The sequence below is a fragment of the Phalaenopsis equestris genome, unplaced genomic scaffold, assembly GCF_001263595.1.
Source record: "Phalaenopsis equestris unplaced genomic scaffold, ASM126359v1 Scaffold000203, whole genome shotgun sequence".
Classification (NCBI taxonomy): Eukaryota; Viridiplantae; Streptophyta; class Magnoliopsida; order Asparagales; family Orchidaceae; genus Phalaenopsis; species Phalaenopsis equestris.
This window is the reverse complement of record NW_018164645.1, coordinates 2,301,794-2,321,659: the sequence shown is the minus strand read 5'-3', so window position 1 is coordinate 2,321,659 and position 19,866 is coordinate 2,301,794. Positions and strand designations below refer to the sequence as shown.

Here is a 19,866-nt window from a genome sequence, read left to right as displayed (position 1 = left end):
TCTTCCGATACTACCTATTCTGCTTCTATCTTATTCATATCTCTTAATCCTCCGTTCCCCCAACTGATTTCATATTAGAAACCCTTACGAAAGCTTGCAAACCTAGTTCGACGCTTCTGACACAAGTTCAACGTTTGCTACAGCTATCGAAAACGAATAAATGCACAAATTCATGGTTAACATCAAAACAAAAATAGGAGGAAGGAAAAAAAAATGTTTAGAATACGTAAAAGTGGGATTCCTACCATTCAAATTCTTCCTCAGTCCTTGGTGGCTGCTCGGTTCGCTTTTACTAGAGGAACCAAGTCGTAGTTCCTTAAGTCCACGAAGACGAAAGCAGGTACATGGGAGAAGGGCGCGACAATATATTTGACTCCCCTTAATCTCAACCATTGGATAGAATCAGGCCACTGCATGTCGATAGAAGTGCAGAGAAGGTCAGTGGTGAATAATATGAAGGAGATTAGTGATATAATTAAGATTTAGTTAAATTAATTAAACCTATGCCTTCTAAATTTTTTATCTTCCAACCAAAACATAATTCATATATGACGCTTTATATCGAATTGATTGATTTCATGTGTAGAATTTTATAAAAATAATTCGATTGAATTCTGAGCTGTGCAAAAGTTGCTAAAAATGGCCGAACTCACCTAAATTTTGGGTGTTACAAGGTGAGAGTTGGCCTATCCATTTGCAAGTAGGAGACACGAGATTGCAACTATGGCTGGCCAAAATATTTGTAGATTTTGAATCTTTCGTTACTTAAGCGAATCTGAAGGAGGTAAGCTATTCACCTCCCGCAACACGAGGAATACGGGAGATAGTGCGGCTGATACCCCACAAATCGACCGAGGTGAAGGGAAGAAATTTTGATGTCAGTTCAAATGGAAGAGGAACATTTTAATGCATTCTGCAATATGTTCGAATGGAAGAAATGGACGGTGGCTGTGATTTTCTTATTTAGTTGCAGGACTTACGAAGGGACAAAAGGATGGTGTCTCTACTGTAATGAAGAAATCAGTGAAAAAAATTATTTCACATAATAATGAATTATATCAAACTCTATGTAATAGAGTGACCGACATACTAGTTTGCAAAATAAAAAATTGGAATTCTTTTGAATTAGGAATCTTACCAAATTAGGAAAATGGAAAAATATGAAATATCTAATAAAGCAAAACATAAATATTGAAATTTATTCGGAGTAAAGAAAAGAAATTCCCTCCTAATCGAGACACGGGTCGGCTATTTTGTACACAAATCATTTTAAATTATTATCTATTTTTTTAAATATTGTTATTAATATTTAACTTATTGCTAAGCCTAAAAATATAATTTGATTATTATCATTTCAAAATTTAAATATCATAAATCCATTATTTAATTTAAAGCTTTTACATTATTGAATCAAGAATTTTCTACACAAATTTACCTAGAAGAAATAATTCTAAGTAAACAATATTAATTTTATTATTTAAATATTATAAATTAACATAATCTTAAAAAAAATTGTTCCTTGTCTATTTTACTATTGTTTGCTTGGTTTGGGTCTTAGTTTGTATGATCAACTTACTCTCGACATAGCTCAATTGGTACTTTGCAAGTTGATCACGTGCTTCACATAGAATCAATTTGATCTCCTCATTTCATGCGGGTGATCCCTCATGTTAATCTTCTCCTGTGTCCTCCCTTCTCGCTCTCTCCAACCGCCCCTTATCAGCTCTTACTTGATCAATGTTCTATTCATTTTTGTGTGCGCGATGTTGGTTCAGTGAGCAATCAGCATGAAGCTTTCTGTCGTTGTCCTCTACTCGTCATCGAACCATGTTCGTCCTCTTCAAATTAATTCAAAATCGAGGGTAAGGGGGCTCGCTTGATTTCCCATATTTCTCTTGCTCTCATCTTCTCTTATAGTAGCGAATAATCCTCTCCCCTTCGTCTCCTCGCTTCACACTTCCGTTCCGACTCCTGCTTTTAGGCTTCAAATATTGCTTGGTCCCTTTTTCTGTTTCTGTGACCGGTTCTGAAATTTTAGAGGCGTTACCATATGTTTATGTTGTTTTAGTAATTTTTTTTATTGTTGGACTTATTTAATTTGTCACGGGTGTTGATGATACAGTACAAGTTCCTCAGCACGTTAAACTACCAAAGAACATGACCCGATTCCAGGCTCAACTGCATTCTGGTCAAGGAAGTTATTGATTTTGTCTCTCACACATTTATTCATATTCTTCATGAATATCTTAGACCTGCTTTTATTTTTGTTTATTTAGGAATTTTGCTTATAATACTACTTCTATGAATATGGATATGATGCATTTCTGGATTTAGAAATTTTTAAACTTTAAGCAAAACCCCCTCTTCTGTTCAATTGCCCTCTCCTTGATTGTCTCGTCCTCTTGCACTTGAATCCCAAGGTTTCTCCCTTCCTCTTCCTATCTCTTTTTTTAAACTCTCATCTTCAATCTGCACACTTCAAGAAGATTGAAATTATAGTGTTCCAAGTTGTAAGAAGAAGCTTAGTAACTAATCATGATCATCCATTCCATTAATTTTGTTATAAGTGATTTTGATCCTTCAAGCCATCACCTCCTCTCTCTACGCGTCACCCCTGCCCGCTCCCTACCCATCTCTCTCCTTGCTCATCTTCTCCACCCTTATCTCGTTCCTTCTTCGCTAACCTAAACTCCACAATAAAATTTTTAGCCCATACAAATTTATTTATAATGTTACTTAATTGCTCTCGTGGAATCTTGCATCATTTTATCACTTATTACTATATTTTTATGTTCAAAGCTTGCTGGAAATTACTTCAAAATTTGGAATATGAGCATGAAGATAGCATCATCACATTGCATGCTAACTTTCCCATAGATTGCACTCATTTTTTCATTTTTTTCTGTTTATATTTGCTTCATTTGATATTTAAAATTGCGCATCATGTTGTTTACCTGCAAACAGTTGAAGGGGAATTAGATCTATTGGCTAAAAAAATTGAGTATACAGAAGCACTCATAGAACATGGAATTAACACTGGTTTTTTATGAATTTCGAGTAAGTGCACTTTTTGTTGAGGCACAAATTGAAATCTATGAGATTGCTTGTCGAGCCGAGGCAGTTCATTTTCTTACCCTTGAATGTAGTCAAATTTATGTTGGAGAAAGAGCTCTCATGGAGGCTAACTTTATAATACCAATTGAGATTGCACATATAAATTCAAATACAAATTCAAGGAAAGGTACGACTCCTAGGTGCCCACCCATTAACATCCTTGACGACAATGCAATTTTTTGTTGATAGCATAAAATCTCCCTCTCGTGCCACTAAAATATATTCTTTTATGATCTCTAAATTAAGTTATTTGAGACATTTAATTGATGAATTTTGAGGAGTTCGGAATTTGAATATTTTTGGGTGACTTTGCTATGATCAAATGTTTTCAGAATATTTAGAAGGTACATTAGGTTTTTAGATAAGATGCTACGCTATTATTCTGCTATTAACTAGGCCTTCATGAACTGGTACTAAGTTTACCTATAGGTGTAAGTTTATGGTTAATTATTCCTCTTGAATTTTGGGGAATTTTTTATAGAAGCCAGTTAGTTGGTTTTATGATGCTTTTGTTTAGTATCAACTATTTAAATTTGGAGCACAAAATATATTGTTTTTTACTTGGATATGATGGCAAGAGACTTCTGTGAATTTCTTAATGATTCTTTGATTCTATTATCATGAGTTATTTAGTTAGGAGTGTCATCTCAAATGACCACATTGAATTATGGGAAAACTTGCTGAAAGAGGATAATTTTAAATCAACATTGGCTAATTAAGTGGGGGACTTCATGCCTTATAAACAGTGCTTTATAGTTCATAACTTGCTATGAGCGTCAAGTGCCCATTTACTTGTCTTTTTATTATTTTATTTATTTATTATTATTTATTATATTTTTTTGCATGGGGATTGAATTTGAATAGAGTTTCTTATAGTAGTGGTATTGTTTTAAATACCCTCATATATAAAAGAATTTGAAATGATTTATCTTAGAATGTAATGACATTTTTTATGTTTAGGATCCTTTTTGGTTGTGATTTATGATAATTGATTGATCATTGCTAAATAGGCATCTCTCAATGTGTTTTGGATCTCTAGTCTTAAGATATTTTTCCTCTTATTTTGTAGAGTAGTCATGATGCCAAGGTCCAGTGTTCCGACAACTAGATGTAGAACCTCATCCCCTCTCTTGGTGTAGTTTTCCGGCTGAGGAGATAATCAAAAAGGGAGTTCATGACCCTCGCTTGTTGGTTGAAACCCGATTGCAACCAAATGTGCTTAGAAGCGTCGACTCTCACTTGTTTTACTGTTGCGAACAAACTTATAGAAGCCTGCTTCAATATTCTCGTGCTATATATCTTGTTGAAATATAAGGGGACTTCTAGCAAGCTCAAAAGAGTTGGAGGAGAAGAGCGCTCATGCCCGAGAGTGAAGAGAGAGAGCCATCCAAATGGAGTGGAGGATATATTCCAAAGTGTGCGCGGGATTCTAGCCTTAAGATATATTCTAGTCTTTTCTCCTTCGTTTCTCTCTCGCATAGTGTATTTGACACCGCACGCAATGACGATCAAACACGAGACTTTGCCTCTTACGTGTCCTGCTCGTCCGCACGGAACATTCCCACTTTCCTCACTTTCCCGTATGCGGTTCCTCTTCACACTTGTCTCTTCTTTGTTGGTCTCTCACAAGCAAACCCACCACATGTAATACCAAAATTTCAAAAATCAGGTAATGAATTTGACAAATTTGTAGAAGTACCTCAAATTTCGCATCCCCTGAAATTCTACCGAATTATTTTTATAAAATTCTACGCTTGAAATCGATCAATTTAATATTAAGTACTATAGATGAATTATGTTTGGATTGGGTGATGTAAATTTCAGGAGTTATAAGCTTTATTAAATTAATTAACTCTTAATTAATCATAATTCTTTCCTTATCTCACACATCAACACTGTAGCCAACCGACCTTCACACCTTTTATTTGTTGGTTTTGATCGAATAGGGCCTCCAGAGTCTAGAGCCTTCTCATTCTTCTTCTCTATCCTGAATTCTCCTCTCCCTCACTTTAGTGGCTCGACAGACGAAACCCGCGACATTTGATACTGTGTCGAGGCTCGAGCAACGGGTCGAGCGACACCAGGGAAGCCACATTTTGCAATAAGGGTTTTCGGGGAGAACTTGGTGAGTATGAATCCCTTTTTTAGGATATTTGACACTTTTATTTCTTTCCTCTTGCTTTCGTTTCAATATTTGCCTCAATTTCTGTGTTTTTTCATTTCTGGTAGCCGTCGGAGCAACCCATCTTGTGTTGAAAGCGTCGAAAGAAGTTTGCGAGCTTCCATAAGGGCTTTAGCACAAAATCAGTGAAGGGGAAGGGAAGGTTGAGGTGCTAGGAAGAGTTGGGGAGAAAAATAGGCATATCAGAAGGGCATATTTATGCCGAGAAGTCTGTTTGAGATATGTTTTGGGCGAATAAGTTATGTTTATGGTTTAATTACAATACGAGCTAGGATTTCATGAATTCCAGTGATGTCTATGATTTTAGGTTGTTTACTCGAGCTCAAGACAAACATGGGCAAACTCATAGTTGGGCAGCTCCGTTAAGTCAGGTGATCTGGTGCTAATTTTAAAAAAATAATTTTCTATAAGTTTTCATATGATTTCTCGTTTGACACAGATACATTTAGAATTTCTTGGATATAATGGATGAATGACTACATTGAGTGTATGATTATAAGCTTATTTTTTTCTACGATACATGCGATATTATTATGCTATGATATATATGACTATGCTTATGATATTAATTGTTTGCAGGTATTCTTTTGTTATGATTCATACATGCACTATATGAAATGCCTATGAATGTTTGCTACATGTATTATGCTTTTTGAAATATCATAAGGAATGTTATGGGTAAATTATTGTATGAGTGCTTGTAAGTATGCTATGTAGGGATTGGTATTCCCGACTCTTGGTGTTTAGGCGACGACAAAATTTTGAAAACCTTTGTAATCAGATGTTGACATATCGTAGGAAATCGTTGGTATTATGGGGCTATTGATAATTGTTATGTTAGGGGGGACCTTTACGATAGTTTATATGGTCTTTGAGGCAGGGTGATGCCCTATGATACGATGGAACATTGAAATAGTTGAGACATATACATTTAAAAGTGACATTGTTAAGAAATGATATTACTATGATTCTATGATTATATGACTATGATGACATTTTTATGATGCTATGATTCTGAATATCTTATGATTATATGTTTATGTCTATGACATACATGCTTACACAATAGTCTTGATTTCTACACTACCTACTTTATTTTCATTTTTTATACGATTCTAGCATATTATGACTTGTGTGTAGACATGTATTGTTTCATATGAACATGCACGTTGTTTCTTTTCCGTATATAAAATTTTATTTTAGCCTTGATTATTTTGCTGAGTTTGTTGTTGTAAACTCTATGTTGTTGCATTTGAAGAAGTGGAAATGAACAGTGGGGCAAGTAGCCAGATGTGATATGTAGAGTTTTGCACTTATAATTTTGGGAGTTTGTATAATTTTTGAGTACGTATTTTATTTATATTGGATTTATCAGTCTTGTATAGTTTTTATGTTTTAAGGTTATGATTTTCCACGCTTCCGGAAAAGAATATGAATGAATTATAAAATACAATGTATTACGTATGTTTGAGGCAATTTAATTAAACTAATTCACCACTCGCTGTCTTGATTCTGCAAGTCAGGATGAGTCTTAGTGAAAATTTAATCTGATCGAATTGTCCGCCTATGTCGCACCTCATCCGACCCTTAAAGGGGAGGGGCCACTGCAAGCATCCCGCATGATTCATCCTTGGTAGATGATAGCACACAATCTGCTTGCTTCATCTCTCATGTTTTCTCCCTGTTCAACTTCATCCGAATATTTATGTTCAAAGCCCCCACATCAAGTTCATCCAACTGTAGCCCACTAGTTTAGTTAACGTATTTTTTTTTTCTGACATTACATTTTCTTTTAATATGCAACGTCAACCTCTTTCAAAGATTTAAAGCTGATTAACCAGCAGTTAAGATAAAGCAAGTGATGATAAGCATTTGTCTCTAACTTATTCTAATATGGTCAATTTAACAATTTTCTACTTGATAACTTTTGCGATAATATTTTTCTTATCTTAAATCACGCATATATTCTTGCATGCTTTTTTTTTTTGAAATTATTTTTTTGGATTCTCATTCAAACTTTGAGTGTTGCTTGCTTCCAGCTGCATCATGTGGACGGTCTTAACCAGTCCGAAGTAAGGCAATTTCTAGAAGCTGAAGAAAACTCAACTAAGAATGTCATACCGTTAGTTGGGAAATCAGGACAAACTTGGGGAGCGGTAAGAGTGCTCGATGCCTATATAGTTTAATCATTAGTATCTTAGATCTTCTTTCTCTTTTCAAAGTTTTACTACTGAAAAATTTTAAATCTCAAGTCTTACATTTGATTTTTATTTAAGTGAAACGTCTTGATGACCTTGAAAATTGATGGTTTGAGATCGGTAGTCTATGTTGGAAAATCATAGAAATGAAGTTTGTAGGGAGGGAAACGGTGGAAAGCTGAGAAGGATTTCAGCTGCATGCTAGCGTGGACCAGCCGGCTATCTTAGAAATCATGGAGGATTTGATTGGGGACTACTTTGGAAACCTCTTGATTAGTTTTATTACCTTCCTATTTTATTTCTTTATTTTCTATTTCAGATTTATTTTATTTCCTAATTTTGTTTTGATATATTTGACAAGTTTGTAATTTAGGATGGATTGTTTTTCCTATATATTTATACATGTCCCTACATATGAATAATGAAAATCAAGGAATTATTTCTCTTCATACCTGTTTTCTACATGATATCAGAGCTTTAATTCAAAACCTATCTTCATTTTACTATCAGACCTCTCCCATTCAGAAGCGTCTTTTGGCTATGCTAGAATTCCTTGCAGGCAACCGATAATCCTCCCTACGGATCCCTTTCTCCTTGCAGGCCTCCTACTCAATTCCTTCCTACACCAAGAATCTCCTCTCCAATTTTCTTCACCGCCAGAATTTCATACTGCAGGCCCTCCTCCAGCCGGAGCTCTCATTACAACCCTCCTCTGCATTCCTCTACCTCCAGAATTCCTTCATGCAGCTTGAATTCTGGTTACAGGCCCATCTCTACCAGCATACTCTTATGCAGTCCCTCCATTGGAGCTTCTCTCTGCAGTTGTAAGTATCAGTGTCAAAAATTGACCCGACACGCAAACAAGATTCAAACTTGACTTGAAAAATCCAGGTTAGGGTTAACCCAAATATTTTTTTAGCCGAGTCCAGGTCAGAGAATTCGATCCGTTTATTATTCGGGTCGGGTTCGAGTTGAACCCAAAAACCCAAACATGACCCAAATAAGCATGAAATTTAAAGTCTGGTTCCGATTAGCGGCTCAAACTCGGGTTTGGGTCTTAGTTTTCGACCCGTTTATCATTCGGGGCTGTTATGGTTGACTCTATTTGGGTCGGGTCTTTTTCAGGTTGGACCCAAACCCTACCCGCTAACCCGAATTAACACCCCTAGTTGTAAGCACCAGGATCTCTGCAGAACATCAGCTATAAGAGACCTCCCTGCAGGGCCATCTCACACTATTTAAATTTAACATGATAATGCTTTTTTGTTGATTAAATTTTTCGTCAGTATGTGAGTTATTTGTTGGTCATCAACTTTTGTTTTTGCTTTGATCAATCATAAGTGATTTCTTTTCTATTGTATCCCTTATTGAACATTACTGGTGTGTGGACTTCGAATTTTCAGGCAATGCGTTCTACTCCTGATTCATTAAAACCTATTTACATATCACCCGGCCATCGAATATCTATAGATTCATCCGTCAGAATTGTCAAGCTGTGCTGCAAGTTTCGTGTACCCGAGCCAATCCGACAGGTAGGTTATACAGCATGTCTATTGAAACAACGGCAACTAGGGCTTGTCCTATGTTGAGGAATTTGGTGTTGATAACTTGGTGCTTCAAAATACTTTTCACAGGCTGATATTAGATCAAGATTATTTCTTCAGAATTTGGGAGGATCAGGAAATCTTACAATCTGGTATGCCAGGTTTCTTTCTTATTCAATGATATTTTTAATTGCAAAAGCTTTAATTTGAAATATTTGAATAAAATGTTATCATATTTCAGCTTGAGATATTATTATTATTGTTGAGGCCGCAATTTCTATTTGATTACCTGGAACTTCGATGCAATTTTCAAAGCACTTGAAAAATTACAGGCTTACAGGCTTGGGGAACTACAAATTTCAAAATTCCACCATTGAACTGATAAAAATAACGCTTCAACAAAACAAATAAATAAATTCAATAGGACTAATATAAAACGATACAAAAATAATACCATAATACATAATACCACCATAATAATACAAAAATAATACCATAATAACACAAATGTATTGTTCAAAGCCAATAATACAGAAATAATATCATAATACCACCATAATAACACCAAAATAACACTAATTACAATGTCAACATAACACCAATAAAACCATTAATTAGATCCAATAACACTAGTTTAACTCCATGATAAAACATAAATAACACCCAACTACCCTTATAAGTAAAAAACCAGGACAAAAACAATCACAATACCAAAAGGACAATATCATTAACAGTCAACATAAAATTCCAATTAAACTGGGTAATTAGAACCAATACTACAACTATAACACCATGATAATATTTAAATAATACCACGTATACCCTCTAACATAATAGTAACGTTGCAATCAAATAATACAATAATCACGCAAGAATAGCACCGCAATACTAGCATTAAGACGACTTTAATAACACCAGTAAATACATAGAAATAAGTTCACCTGCTGAATACTTCTGGCCACAGCTAATAAACTCAGCTCATTGGCATCATTCTCACAACTATTTTGCGATTCCATCAACATTTCTTGCTCGAGAGAGAATTTCATCGAGTTACTTAACCTAGTTGTTGAATACGAACGCAAATGCAAAAAGAAAGCAATTGAAAATAATTCCTAAACCCTAAACTGGAATGAGACCAAATATTCTTTTTCCCAATTTGGCGGGATCCAAAATGACAAGAAGTTCGATTTGGCGGGATCCGAAAATGACAAAAAGACGCTTTTTGGATGCTTGGGTGGGGCTCAGGCCGGGTCGCGCTGTAAAAAGATTTTTCTTCTTATTATTTTGATGTTGGTCCCACAATTTCTCTGTCCCTTTTCAATTGGCTACCGTATGTAATCCTGAGTGCGATCTCCGGACTGAATAATTTCTCCTGCGCTCTGGCGAGGTTTTGCTTTCCGAAATGATGATCTGACGTTTTGATAAGGCGTATGGTTTATTTTTTAGGTGTTTGGGCCAGATTTGGGCCGGGTCGCGAATTAAGAGAATAGTAACCCATGATTGTTGACAATGATCTTCCCATAATTCGGGTAAGCTAAGATCGACTTTGATTAATCCCTTTAAACAAACATCCAGGCAAGTCTACAAGGTTCCTTTGAATGAAACAAGACAAAAATCCACCCTAGGTCCATAAGTTTCCATTGAATGAAGCAACCCATGGTTGTTGACAATGATCTTCTGTCAGATTGGTTCGACTATCTCCTATGGCTAAGTAAAATAGTGACTATGACAACTTGGGATTATAAAATCATGTAATCTTGATTGGATTCTTCATTGTTTGCCCCACCATTCACTTTTAAGCTCACGATGATTATTTTTATAGTTTAAAATCTCAAATTTGTTGAAGCACCTAGTGAGAAGCCTTAATCAAAAGTACTCTCCTGTATCGGGAGAGTTAATTAATCATAGGGGTTTGTACCTAATGAAAATTTGACACGGGACTTTAACACATCAGCTCTCAGCAAGAGTTTGGGGCGATGAATTTTCAGTGCCCACAATTATATTCATTTGTTAGATTCTTTAGCTTCTTTGGATAAAGACATGCAACCTTGTTAGTTGATGTGTTCAAAGTTGATTGGGTAACAGGAGAATACATAAATCATCAATTTAATTTGATTGCAGACCGAACAATGAAACATGATAAGGTTAAAAATAACAAAAGTTTTATTAGAATAACAATAACACTATGAAAAAAGCTGCAGTTTTTTAATCCTAAACTGCAAAAAGTAATTTGGTGCAGCTTCTAGAAATTATTTGTTTGGCCCCTAATGATGAATATATAAAGTGTCAATTATAACTAGAAGTCAAATCCTAAAGCTCAAGAAGTATTTAACTATAAGTATCACAACCGACTTATGTGTTTAAATGTTCATGCAAGTTCATCCACACATATATATCAAATGGTTAATTCAATTTAAATATATATAATATCAAGTTAAACCAACCAACAAGTGCCGCCGGCATACCCTGACTTGTTGGTTGGCATTTGCGTTATTAGTTGTAAGTTTCCTGAAGTCGGGAGTTTGAATCTACCTCTGGCGATTGATGCCTTAAGGAGGTTGGTACTCGAATGACTAGGCACATTAGAAGAGGCCGGGGGCTCGTCTAATAGCCTCTCGCCATTCTCTTAAAAAAAAAAAAAGTTTGCACTAACCAATCACCCATTATTTCAATTAAAAGATAAGCGTTAAACTTGAAACCTAAATTTAAGCCTACATAATCATTTTTAATTGAGAGTAGCTCCTTTGAATAAGGACAAAATTCGATCGATGACATGAATAGCACAACACCGTCGGATCCACGGCGTGGTGCGATCACCCCTTTATTCGCACATCCGGGCTGCGGCATGGTGCGATCCACGCCGTCGTCCGTACGTCATTACGACGGACATAATATTCTAGAGTGAGATGGATAATTAACCATGGACTTTTTGTGCATAAATCTAAATAAATTCTGATTTTAACATAATGGCAGATCTGATTAAGTTCAACCTTATCTATCTCATATGATTGAACAACTGATATAGAAGATTAGGCGCTTTTTCTGAGCGATAGAAAACCAATGATTGTACTTATTGAATCCTTCTCGATGTTCGCTATATTAGACTTGTATTTTTTTTCTAACCTTTATTTTTTTTTCTATTTTTCAGATAAAAATAAAAGCAAGAGGTCTGGGCGTGAAAAATAATTAAGGGTATAAATGATCTTTTTTTGTAAAAGAATATTTATAATTGAAATTTTTTGTTTGTAATTTATATAATTGTTGATGTAATTGTGATGAGACTTTTTTGTAATTTATATGACTTAATTCGAATTTGATATAATGTCATTAGGGTGTTCATTTGGCTAATTTAGTGCCCGTTTGGGGCAGCTTATTTGGTGCGGTGGCGTTTTGAAAATGCGTCTGACCTGTTTGGGTAAACTGCATTTTGGCTGCTTATGCGTTTTCAAAATGCTGAAAATAGTGTTTTCACACAGCGCCTATTTAGGTGCGGTGACACCTTTCTGACAGCGGTCTGTCTTTTCCAAAAAAATAAAAAAAAATTAATAGTCACTACAACTAACTTATCAGCAGATTATTCAATAAGCTGCAGCTGCCAAGCAGACCATCAATCTATTTATTTGATTTATAGATTAGTTACATCAATTAGTTTTAATTCTATAATTTAAAAAGTTAAACCAATATTTTGTTACATTAAATTGAATCAAATTAAATTTTAATTTGGCTAATTTGATTGATTCAAGATGATAATTAGTTTTAATAATCAATATAATTATTATTAGTTTAAATAGTATATATTAAGAAATTGTCAAGTAATTTTAATTGACATTTTTATTTGCCTTGTAAACTAAATAATATTCATATTAATTTTAGGTCACTTGTTTATTATTGAATATTTATTTATAAATTATAAATTTTGCTGATTTAATATTTAAATAAATTAATATTGTAACAACTATATATATAAATAGTTAAGGAGGTAGGGTTAGAGTATACTTTTTGTTAACTTTATTAAATGAAAATTTTATTAATTAACATTTAATTATGATTAGATTGTAAATCAATAATTAGAGGCAAGAATTTTCACATTTGAGATCAAGGAGTGGATTGTCATGAAGGGAAATGGTGGAACTGAAATCTTCTAAGATAAAATTTTGTTAAGGTTTGCTAATATTAAATTTTTATATATCAAAGTATATTTCTATTTAAAGTTAGTGTAGATTTCATGATTAAAATTAAAAATAAAGAAAAACTAGAAAGTAGAAAGCAAATGGGAAGCATATTTGAATTGAATCAAGAGCAATAATCAGACATGTACGCCTGCAATTCAAGTAATATATAAATTACTAGTCAGTGTATCGATCACATAGAGAATGAGTTAACTATTCAAGTATGGACAAGCTCTACTTTACTGGTTTTGAGTCAACTACACAAGTATGCATATCATTTAAATAATATATGGATCGCTAGTCTGCGTATCAATCTCACAAAGAACGAGTTAACTATCCATATCAGTAAAAAAATCAATTTATTGGTTTTGAATCTATAGCTTGAAAGGTTTGAATGGTTGAAGCATTTTTAAAGCTTCTACTCCTATGCTCACAAAAAATTAAAAACCTAGGTTTGTCAGTTCAGATTTTCCCCTGAATTGGATATTAGGAATTTTAGTTTAATTATGTGATCAAAATTATGGGTGACAATCTAGAACAAAATTACACCTTATACCCTCTCTATCATGTAAGAAAATTTAAAAATCAAACAAGTTCAGTCTCCTAAATCAAGTCATTATCTCATGATCACGTATTTCCGTATACGATTGCACTAATATAAAAGCAATATTCCTATTTTTCTAAATCAAGGTAAGTTAACCTAATTTGTTCCACTAGCTTGCTCCAGCACAACTAGATCACAAAATATTTTAAACTAGCAATTGGTCAGATTGAAAGTCAATTAAGTTCAGAAGATTAGCTTATCACGTCTATACATTTTCAATTGATTCACATAATACACATTAAACATAGAATTACTATTGTACCAATTCATAGAAGAAATAAAGATTCTATTCACTACCCATGCTTTGTATCACAGAAATCAACATTTTATTTAACAAAATATAGTAAATACAAGAGTTAGAAGGAAAGAATAGCTTAAGGTTGCGTTTGGGGTAGCTTATGTTTATCTAGATAAATCGTTTATATGGAAACGCGGACCACGGTGTTCGACTCGCGTTCTACGCTTAGTGTAAAAAATCAACTGTTTTTTTTCGGATAAGCTGCTTAAACGCAGTTACCAAACGGTGAGACAGCGTTTTCAAAACTCCGCCACTGTGGATAAGCTATCCCAAACGGAGACGTATACTGCTCTCACCAAACCTTCCTTCTCATCACGAATAAATCACTTACATTGAATTACAACACTACATGACTCTTCTCACCAAGCCTCACCAATCTCTCACACTACTTCACACTCGGGGCACCATAAATGATTGGCAAAGACCATGAGCGAAGGGGAAAAGTTCTGAGCTAAGGGGAAAAGTTCTGAGCTTTGTAAGCATAATCTCCCCTTGTTCTCTGAATTATCCCTTTTTATCCTTCCCGCCTTCAAACAATGCGACGAAACAAATCCCACTCATTCTAGCCCTTGTGCATATCAGAGATGAGGCTTAGGCGCCCATTGCTCTGGATCTAGGCGTTTGGGCGCCCATGACTGGGGCCTAGGTGCCAGTTTCAATGAGGCGCTGAGGCACCTAGTGGTGCCTGGGCTTCTCGGCACCCAATAGTGGCACTTAGGTACCACCCTCTCTAGACTTGGGCACCTGGCTTTCTAGGCAAACTCGGTCCTTTTCCTCCCTAAGTGCTCATTTGCTCCTCAAATTACGTCTTTGCTCCCCAAATTTCTAATTACCTGTATCTTGCATAAACAACCACAAATATCAAGGAGAAGCATAACAATTACCAAAAAAGCACAAAATTATATTGAAATAACATACACATTTGATACACATCACATATCCCCAAACTTAAATATTAATTGCCCTAAAAAAATTTCAAAATCTAAAATTAGTATTTAATAAACATTAGATATATTTTGAACAAAAATATAATGGAACTTTTCATACATCTTTTTAAACGTAGGAAAAAATATTAACGGTGTAAAAGTTAAAGTTTAAGGGTCTGTTTTGGGGCAGTTTGTGTATTTCAGGATAAACAGCTTATCCTGAAACGCGGCCCGCGTGTCGACCGCGGGGGTCTGCCCGCAGCCTACGTTTAGTGTAAAAAACTCAAACGCGGTAGACAGCATTTTTAAAAATGAACAAATCAAAAAATTAGACGACATTTTAAAAAACATCGCCTCACTTAAGCTGCCCCAAACCGGCCCTAAGTGTGAGATAAGACATGAATGTAAATCTCGGTCTTTTTTTTTTATATATATATTTTAAAATTACGCTCCCGTAGCCTTAAAACCGCCGGTCTATGGATTCATTTCCCACTTCCGTCATTTCGGTAGCGCTACTGCTAATCAGTGCTATCTGCGATCAAGAGCATCCCCTATTCCTCTGGAACCTGCATTGGAGAGCTTGTTGGAGTTCCCTCATTATCTACTCCTGCGTCTGAGAGCTAGCTGGAGATCCCCAGGCTCATTAATCTTTCGTATGCGTGTTTGAAAATCAGGGTAAGTAAAACAGTGCTTTCAAGTGATTAGATTCTTTTTTTTATTTCATCGGTTTCCAACCATTCTCGAATTCTTGATTTTGAATAACCTTAGCCTAATCTTCTTTGAGGTGTTTTTTTCCTATGCCATTCAATTATCTCACGATTATTTTTTATTTTTCCATTTGTCGCCAATTTGTTTTTCTGAAAAAATTCTATCGCGATGATCATGACAACTATATCAACTAATAATTTGAATATTTTTGAAGTATGTCTCCTTCATCTTCAAATTTGAGTCAATAGTGGATATAATGCAAGTCATTAGGGTTGTCCTCAATTAATCTAAAGCAATATAAAAAAAATACATATAACGCAATAGACATTTTTAGGAGATTGCTAGCGACGCCTAAGGAGATCTCCTGATCCAAGATTATTTTTCTAGATTTAAGAATTTATGGACTGAATTTATTGACATGATTTATGCAAAGGTATCCATCGAATCACTATTTGTTATCCAAAAGGTTAATGGAATGAGCAACCAAGATAATTTTTTTGATGAAATTTAGTCCTGAATTTGTTGTTACTCATTTTAATTTGATGAATCGCTTCCTTTTTCCTTCTATGGCTATGTGTTTAAGGACATACTTCATGAAGAATGCACAAACCATCTTTCAACATCATAAAAAAGCCAAAAAAAAAAAAAAATCAGTTAGAAGGACTAAATATATTTTTCTTAATTGCGCTATAGAAAGTTTGCAATTATCATAAGAAGCATAGAGATATTATTAATTAATGTTGCATATGGCCTCATAGGATGCAATGGAGAAAAAGGATTCATGTAGCCGACCCCACGTACTGGGATTAAGGCTTTGTTGTTGTTGTTGTATGGCCTCATAATTGACAATCAATTGCTAAACAATTGGTTCTTGTTGATCATGTTATTGATTTAATTGGATAAATTCAATACTACTCTTGAAATGGTTCAATAGATGATCATTAAAACCCATCGACTTAATACTACAAGGTATGCATACTCTTATCTTAATCTTAGTTTATGAATTCTAATGCACCTAATTATATACAACTTCATCACATGTTCATCATATTCAATCACATTATGGCTTTTCATCTATTTAGGTTACTAATAATTATCAATTACTTGTTGATGCCATTGGAGATATTAATTCTTATGTGGAAGAGGTCCTCATATCTTCTAAGCTTTCTGTTAATTTTATCTCAAGAAAAAAGTATTCAAAAATATGGTTGATAATAAGTATGATGTTTGATTTTATCTTGATGGTTGCATCATGTGTTATGTAGAATCAAATCATACCTCACCAACAAAGTAGAAAAAATAATTTAGCAAAAGTCTGTCATGTATGCTATGTATTCCATACCAACCTTGGAAAGGCATCCATGGATATTGTCCTTAGCCTACCTAAGATTCTTTGGGGGAAATGATAGCATCTGCGTTATTGCATGCATAATTTTCAAAATGGTCTGCTTCTTATATTGTTTCAAATTTAATAATGATTCTCACATTGCTATATTGTTTTTCAAAGAGATTGTTAGATTACATGGCTTACCCTACACCATTATTTATGACCAAGATGTAAAATTTGATACAAATTTTTTTGAAAAATAATACTGAAATTTTTTGGGACTCTGGTAAAATGCTTCTGTCTTCCACCATCAAGCACAGGACCACATTGAAATAGTGGATGGAGCCTTACATGTTTAATAGGTAGGTAAAAGAACTAGGAATTTGCACTGGCTTAATTTGCGTTTGCATATAAAAAACACCTTCTATAAAATAAGGAGAAAACTTCTTCCTGACTATCTATGATTAAACTCCTAAATGGCATGTTGATCTAGTTGATATTCCACATCATCAGATATTGTATTTTTATCATTTTAATGATATTCCACTTCTATTTATACATGCAAATAATGATTTTTAATGATTTATAATTATAATAATTAATTAATTTATTTATTTTATGTCTTAATTTGAATGTTACTATGAAATGAGGACAAAACTCATTTTGGTTTTATAGGTGGAGTATCTATACCTTTAAGTGCATCTGATGTTAAAATATATGTCAAGTATATTTTTATTCATATCAAAATATAAACAAAATAAAGCAAAATAAAAATAACATTTACATACATAACACTCAATTATTATGCATTTACATAGCTAATAACTAAACTTCAATTTTTACACATAAGTTGGGGTGTCAAGTTTGGTTTGCGGGTCGGGTTTGGGTCTGACCTGAAGCTTACAAGACTCGAATAGGTTCAACCCGAAGCTGTCTCGAATATTATACGGTTTAAAAATCTCCACCCGAACTTGACTCAAAACAGACACTAGTAAAACAAACTCAACCCGTTTAACTTCTTTAATATAAACAAACAACCCTCAAAATCAAATCAAAATTGAGTTAATTTCGAGTTAATCTTGGGTCAATTTAGCATAGGCAATTCGAATTTGAGTATTCACTTTGGTTTTCGGTCAAACTCAAGTCAAAATTGAGTTAATTTCAAGTTAATCTTGGGTCAATTTCGCATAGGCAATTCGAATTTGAGTATTCACTTTGGTTGTTCAATTTCATGTTGTTTTAGGGTTGGAGGCCGAACCCGACCCAAAAATTATTTTGGTCAACCCGAAAATGGATTTTTTGGAGTTGGGCTTGAGTCGAGCTGACATGTCAAATCAATTTTTGTCGTTCCTACATATATTCCACCGAACCTATATATGAAAATATGTCCCTTTTTAACAGTTAAAATAGTGATATTTTTTATGTATTGTGAACGATTGGGATATTACAAATGTAAATCAAAATTTAGTTGTTACAAGATATGTAAATACATAAGGATTGGTTGGTATGTATCTAAATGACCTAAAATAAAATAAAAAATTGTGAAAGATTGGGATATTACAAATGTAAATAAAAATTTAGGTGTTACGAGATATGTAAATACATAATGATTGGGTGGTATGTATCTAAATGACCTAAAATAAAATAAAAAATAACATAAAAAATTCCAATACTAAAATAAAAAAAATGAAAAAAAAAACTTTTAACTGAAAAATTACTTACGGTAGGAATGCGTGAAAAAAAAAAAATTGATGCTCGGGCGACCTTCATGTATCTGCATCTTTCATTGTACATATGATCAAATTGATGCTCGGGAGACCTTCATGTATCTGCATCTTTCATTGTACATATGATCAATGTATGTAATATTTTCCATTTGTCAGAAACAAAATCACGTATAATACATAAAGCTTGTCTTCTCACAAATGAGCACCTATGATCTCAAACATACCCTTTGCATATAAAAAATGTTGATCATTATTTATGCTGCTACACACGCATCTCAGCTCAGAATGGACAGTAATATACAGTGACATTTTCAATTGACACAATCACAAACATTTCAAAATGAACTAATAAGAAACATGAACGACAAAAAAGAAGCATAAAACCACCACCCAAATCATTCCCCCATCCCTCTAAATGAGCACCTTTGATCTCAAACATACCCTTTGCATATAAAAAAATGTTGATCATTTATGCTGCTACACACGCATCTCAGCTCTGAATGAACAGTAATATACAGTGACATTTTCAAATGACACAATCACAAACATTTCAAAATGAGCTAATAAAAAACATGAATGACAAAGAAGAAACATAAAACCACCACCCAAATCATTCCCCCATCCCTCCCCAAACTCCATCTCCAGGAGAACCCAGAATCAGTCTCAATCATAATCTCAAATCTACAGGTCGAAGTAGACGGATCCACGTCCGTAATAGTTGCCAGATTATTGAACCCGCAGGCCACCTCATTCTGATCATTAATCGAATAATAGCTGTTGAAAGCATAAGATATGTTCCCCCTCGCCTCCAGATTGCCGCACGAAGTCTTGTATCCAAGACTAGTACAGTCCGCATTCTCACACGCATAGCTTACACTCGGCGCCACATTCGCATCGTCCAGGCTCGCGGATGGCTTAAAAACGCACCATTTCTTGTCCAGATACCTCACATTCTTCGCTTTTACAAGACCGCCGCCATTTGCCGTTCCCAGATTTAGCTGATACTTCGGCAGACCATCGTAAGTGTACAATCCCCAGTGCCGCTCGAAATTCCCCGGCAGGGTGCTCT

General features: G+C 34.5%; 2 protein-coding genes across 4 annotated transcripts in view; one reads left to right on the top strand and one right to left on the bottom strand.

Annotated features, from left to right (window-relative positions):
- Positions 1 to 12,225, top strand: part of LOC110022911 (endonuclease V) — a 34,130-nt gene extending 21,905 nt beyond the window's left edge. For 2 of the 3 annotated variants that reach the window (XM_020722066.1, XM_020722067.1), the window contains exons 7-10: positions 7,336 to 7,452; positions 8,898 to 9,026; positions 9,129 to 9,190; positions 12,187 to 12,225. In XM_020722066.1, the coding sequence (XP_020577725.1) occupies positions 7,336 to 7,452; positions 8,898 to 9,026; positions 9,129 to 9,190; position 12,187 (309 nt within the window). In that variant the 3' untranslated portion in view covers positions 12,188 to 12,225. The remainder of the gene's footprint in view (positions 1 to 7,335; positions 7,453 to 8,897; positions 9,027 to 9,128; positions 9,191 to 12,186) is intronic. The other variant, XM_020722068.1, reaches the window with a different exon arrangement.
- A 6,675-nt stretch (positions 12,226 to 18,900) lies between these two features.
- The window catches only part of LOC110022936 (glucan endo-1,3-beta-glucosidase 6-like), a 10,526-nt gene continuing 9,560 nt past the window's right edge, over positions 18,901 to 19,866 (bottom strand). The window contains exons 2-3 of the mRNA XM_020722104.1: positions 19,221 to 19,866; positions 18,901 to 19,003 (exon numbers count right to left, since the gene is read on the bottom strand). The exon at positions 19,221 to 19,866 is cut by the window's right edge and continues 626 nt beyond it. Of these exons, the coding sequence (XP_020577763.1) occupies positions 19,358 to 19,866 (509 nt within the window). The 3' untranslated portion in view covers positions 18,901 to 19,003; positions 19,221 to 19,357. The remainder of the gene's footprint in view (positions 19,004 to 19,220) is intronic.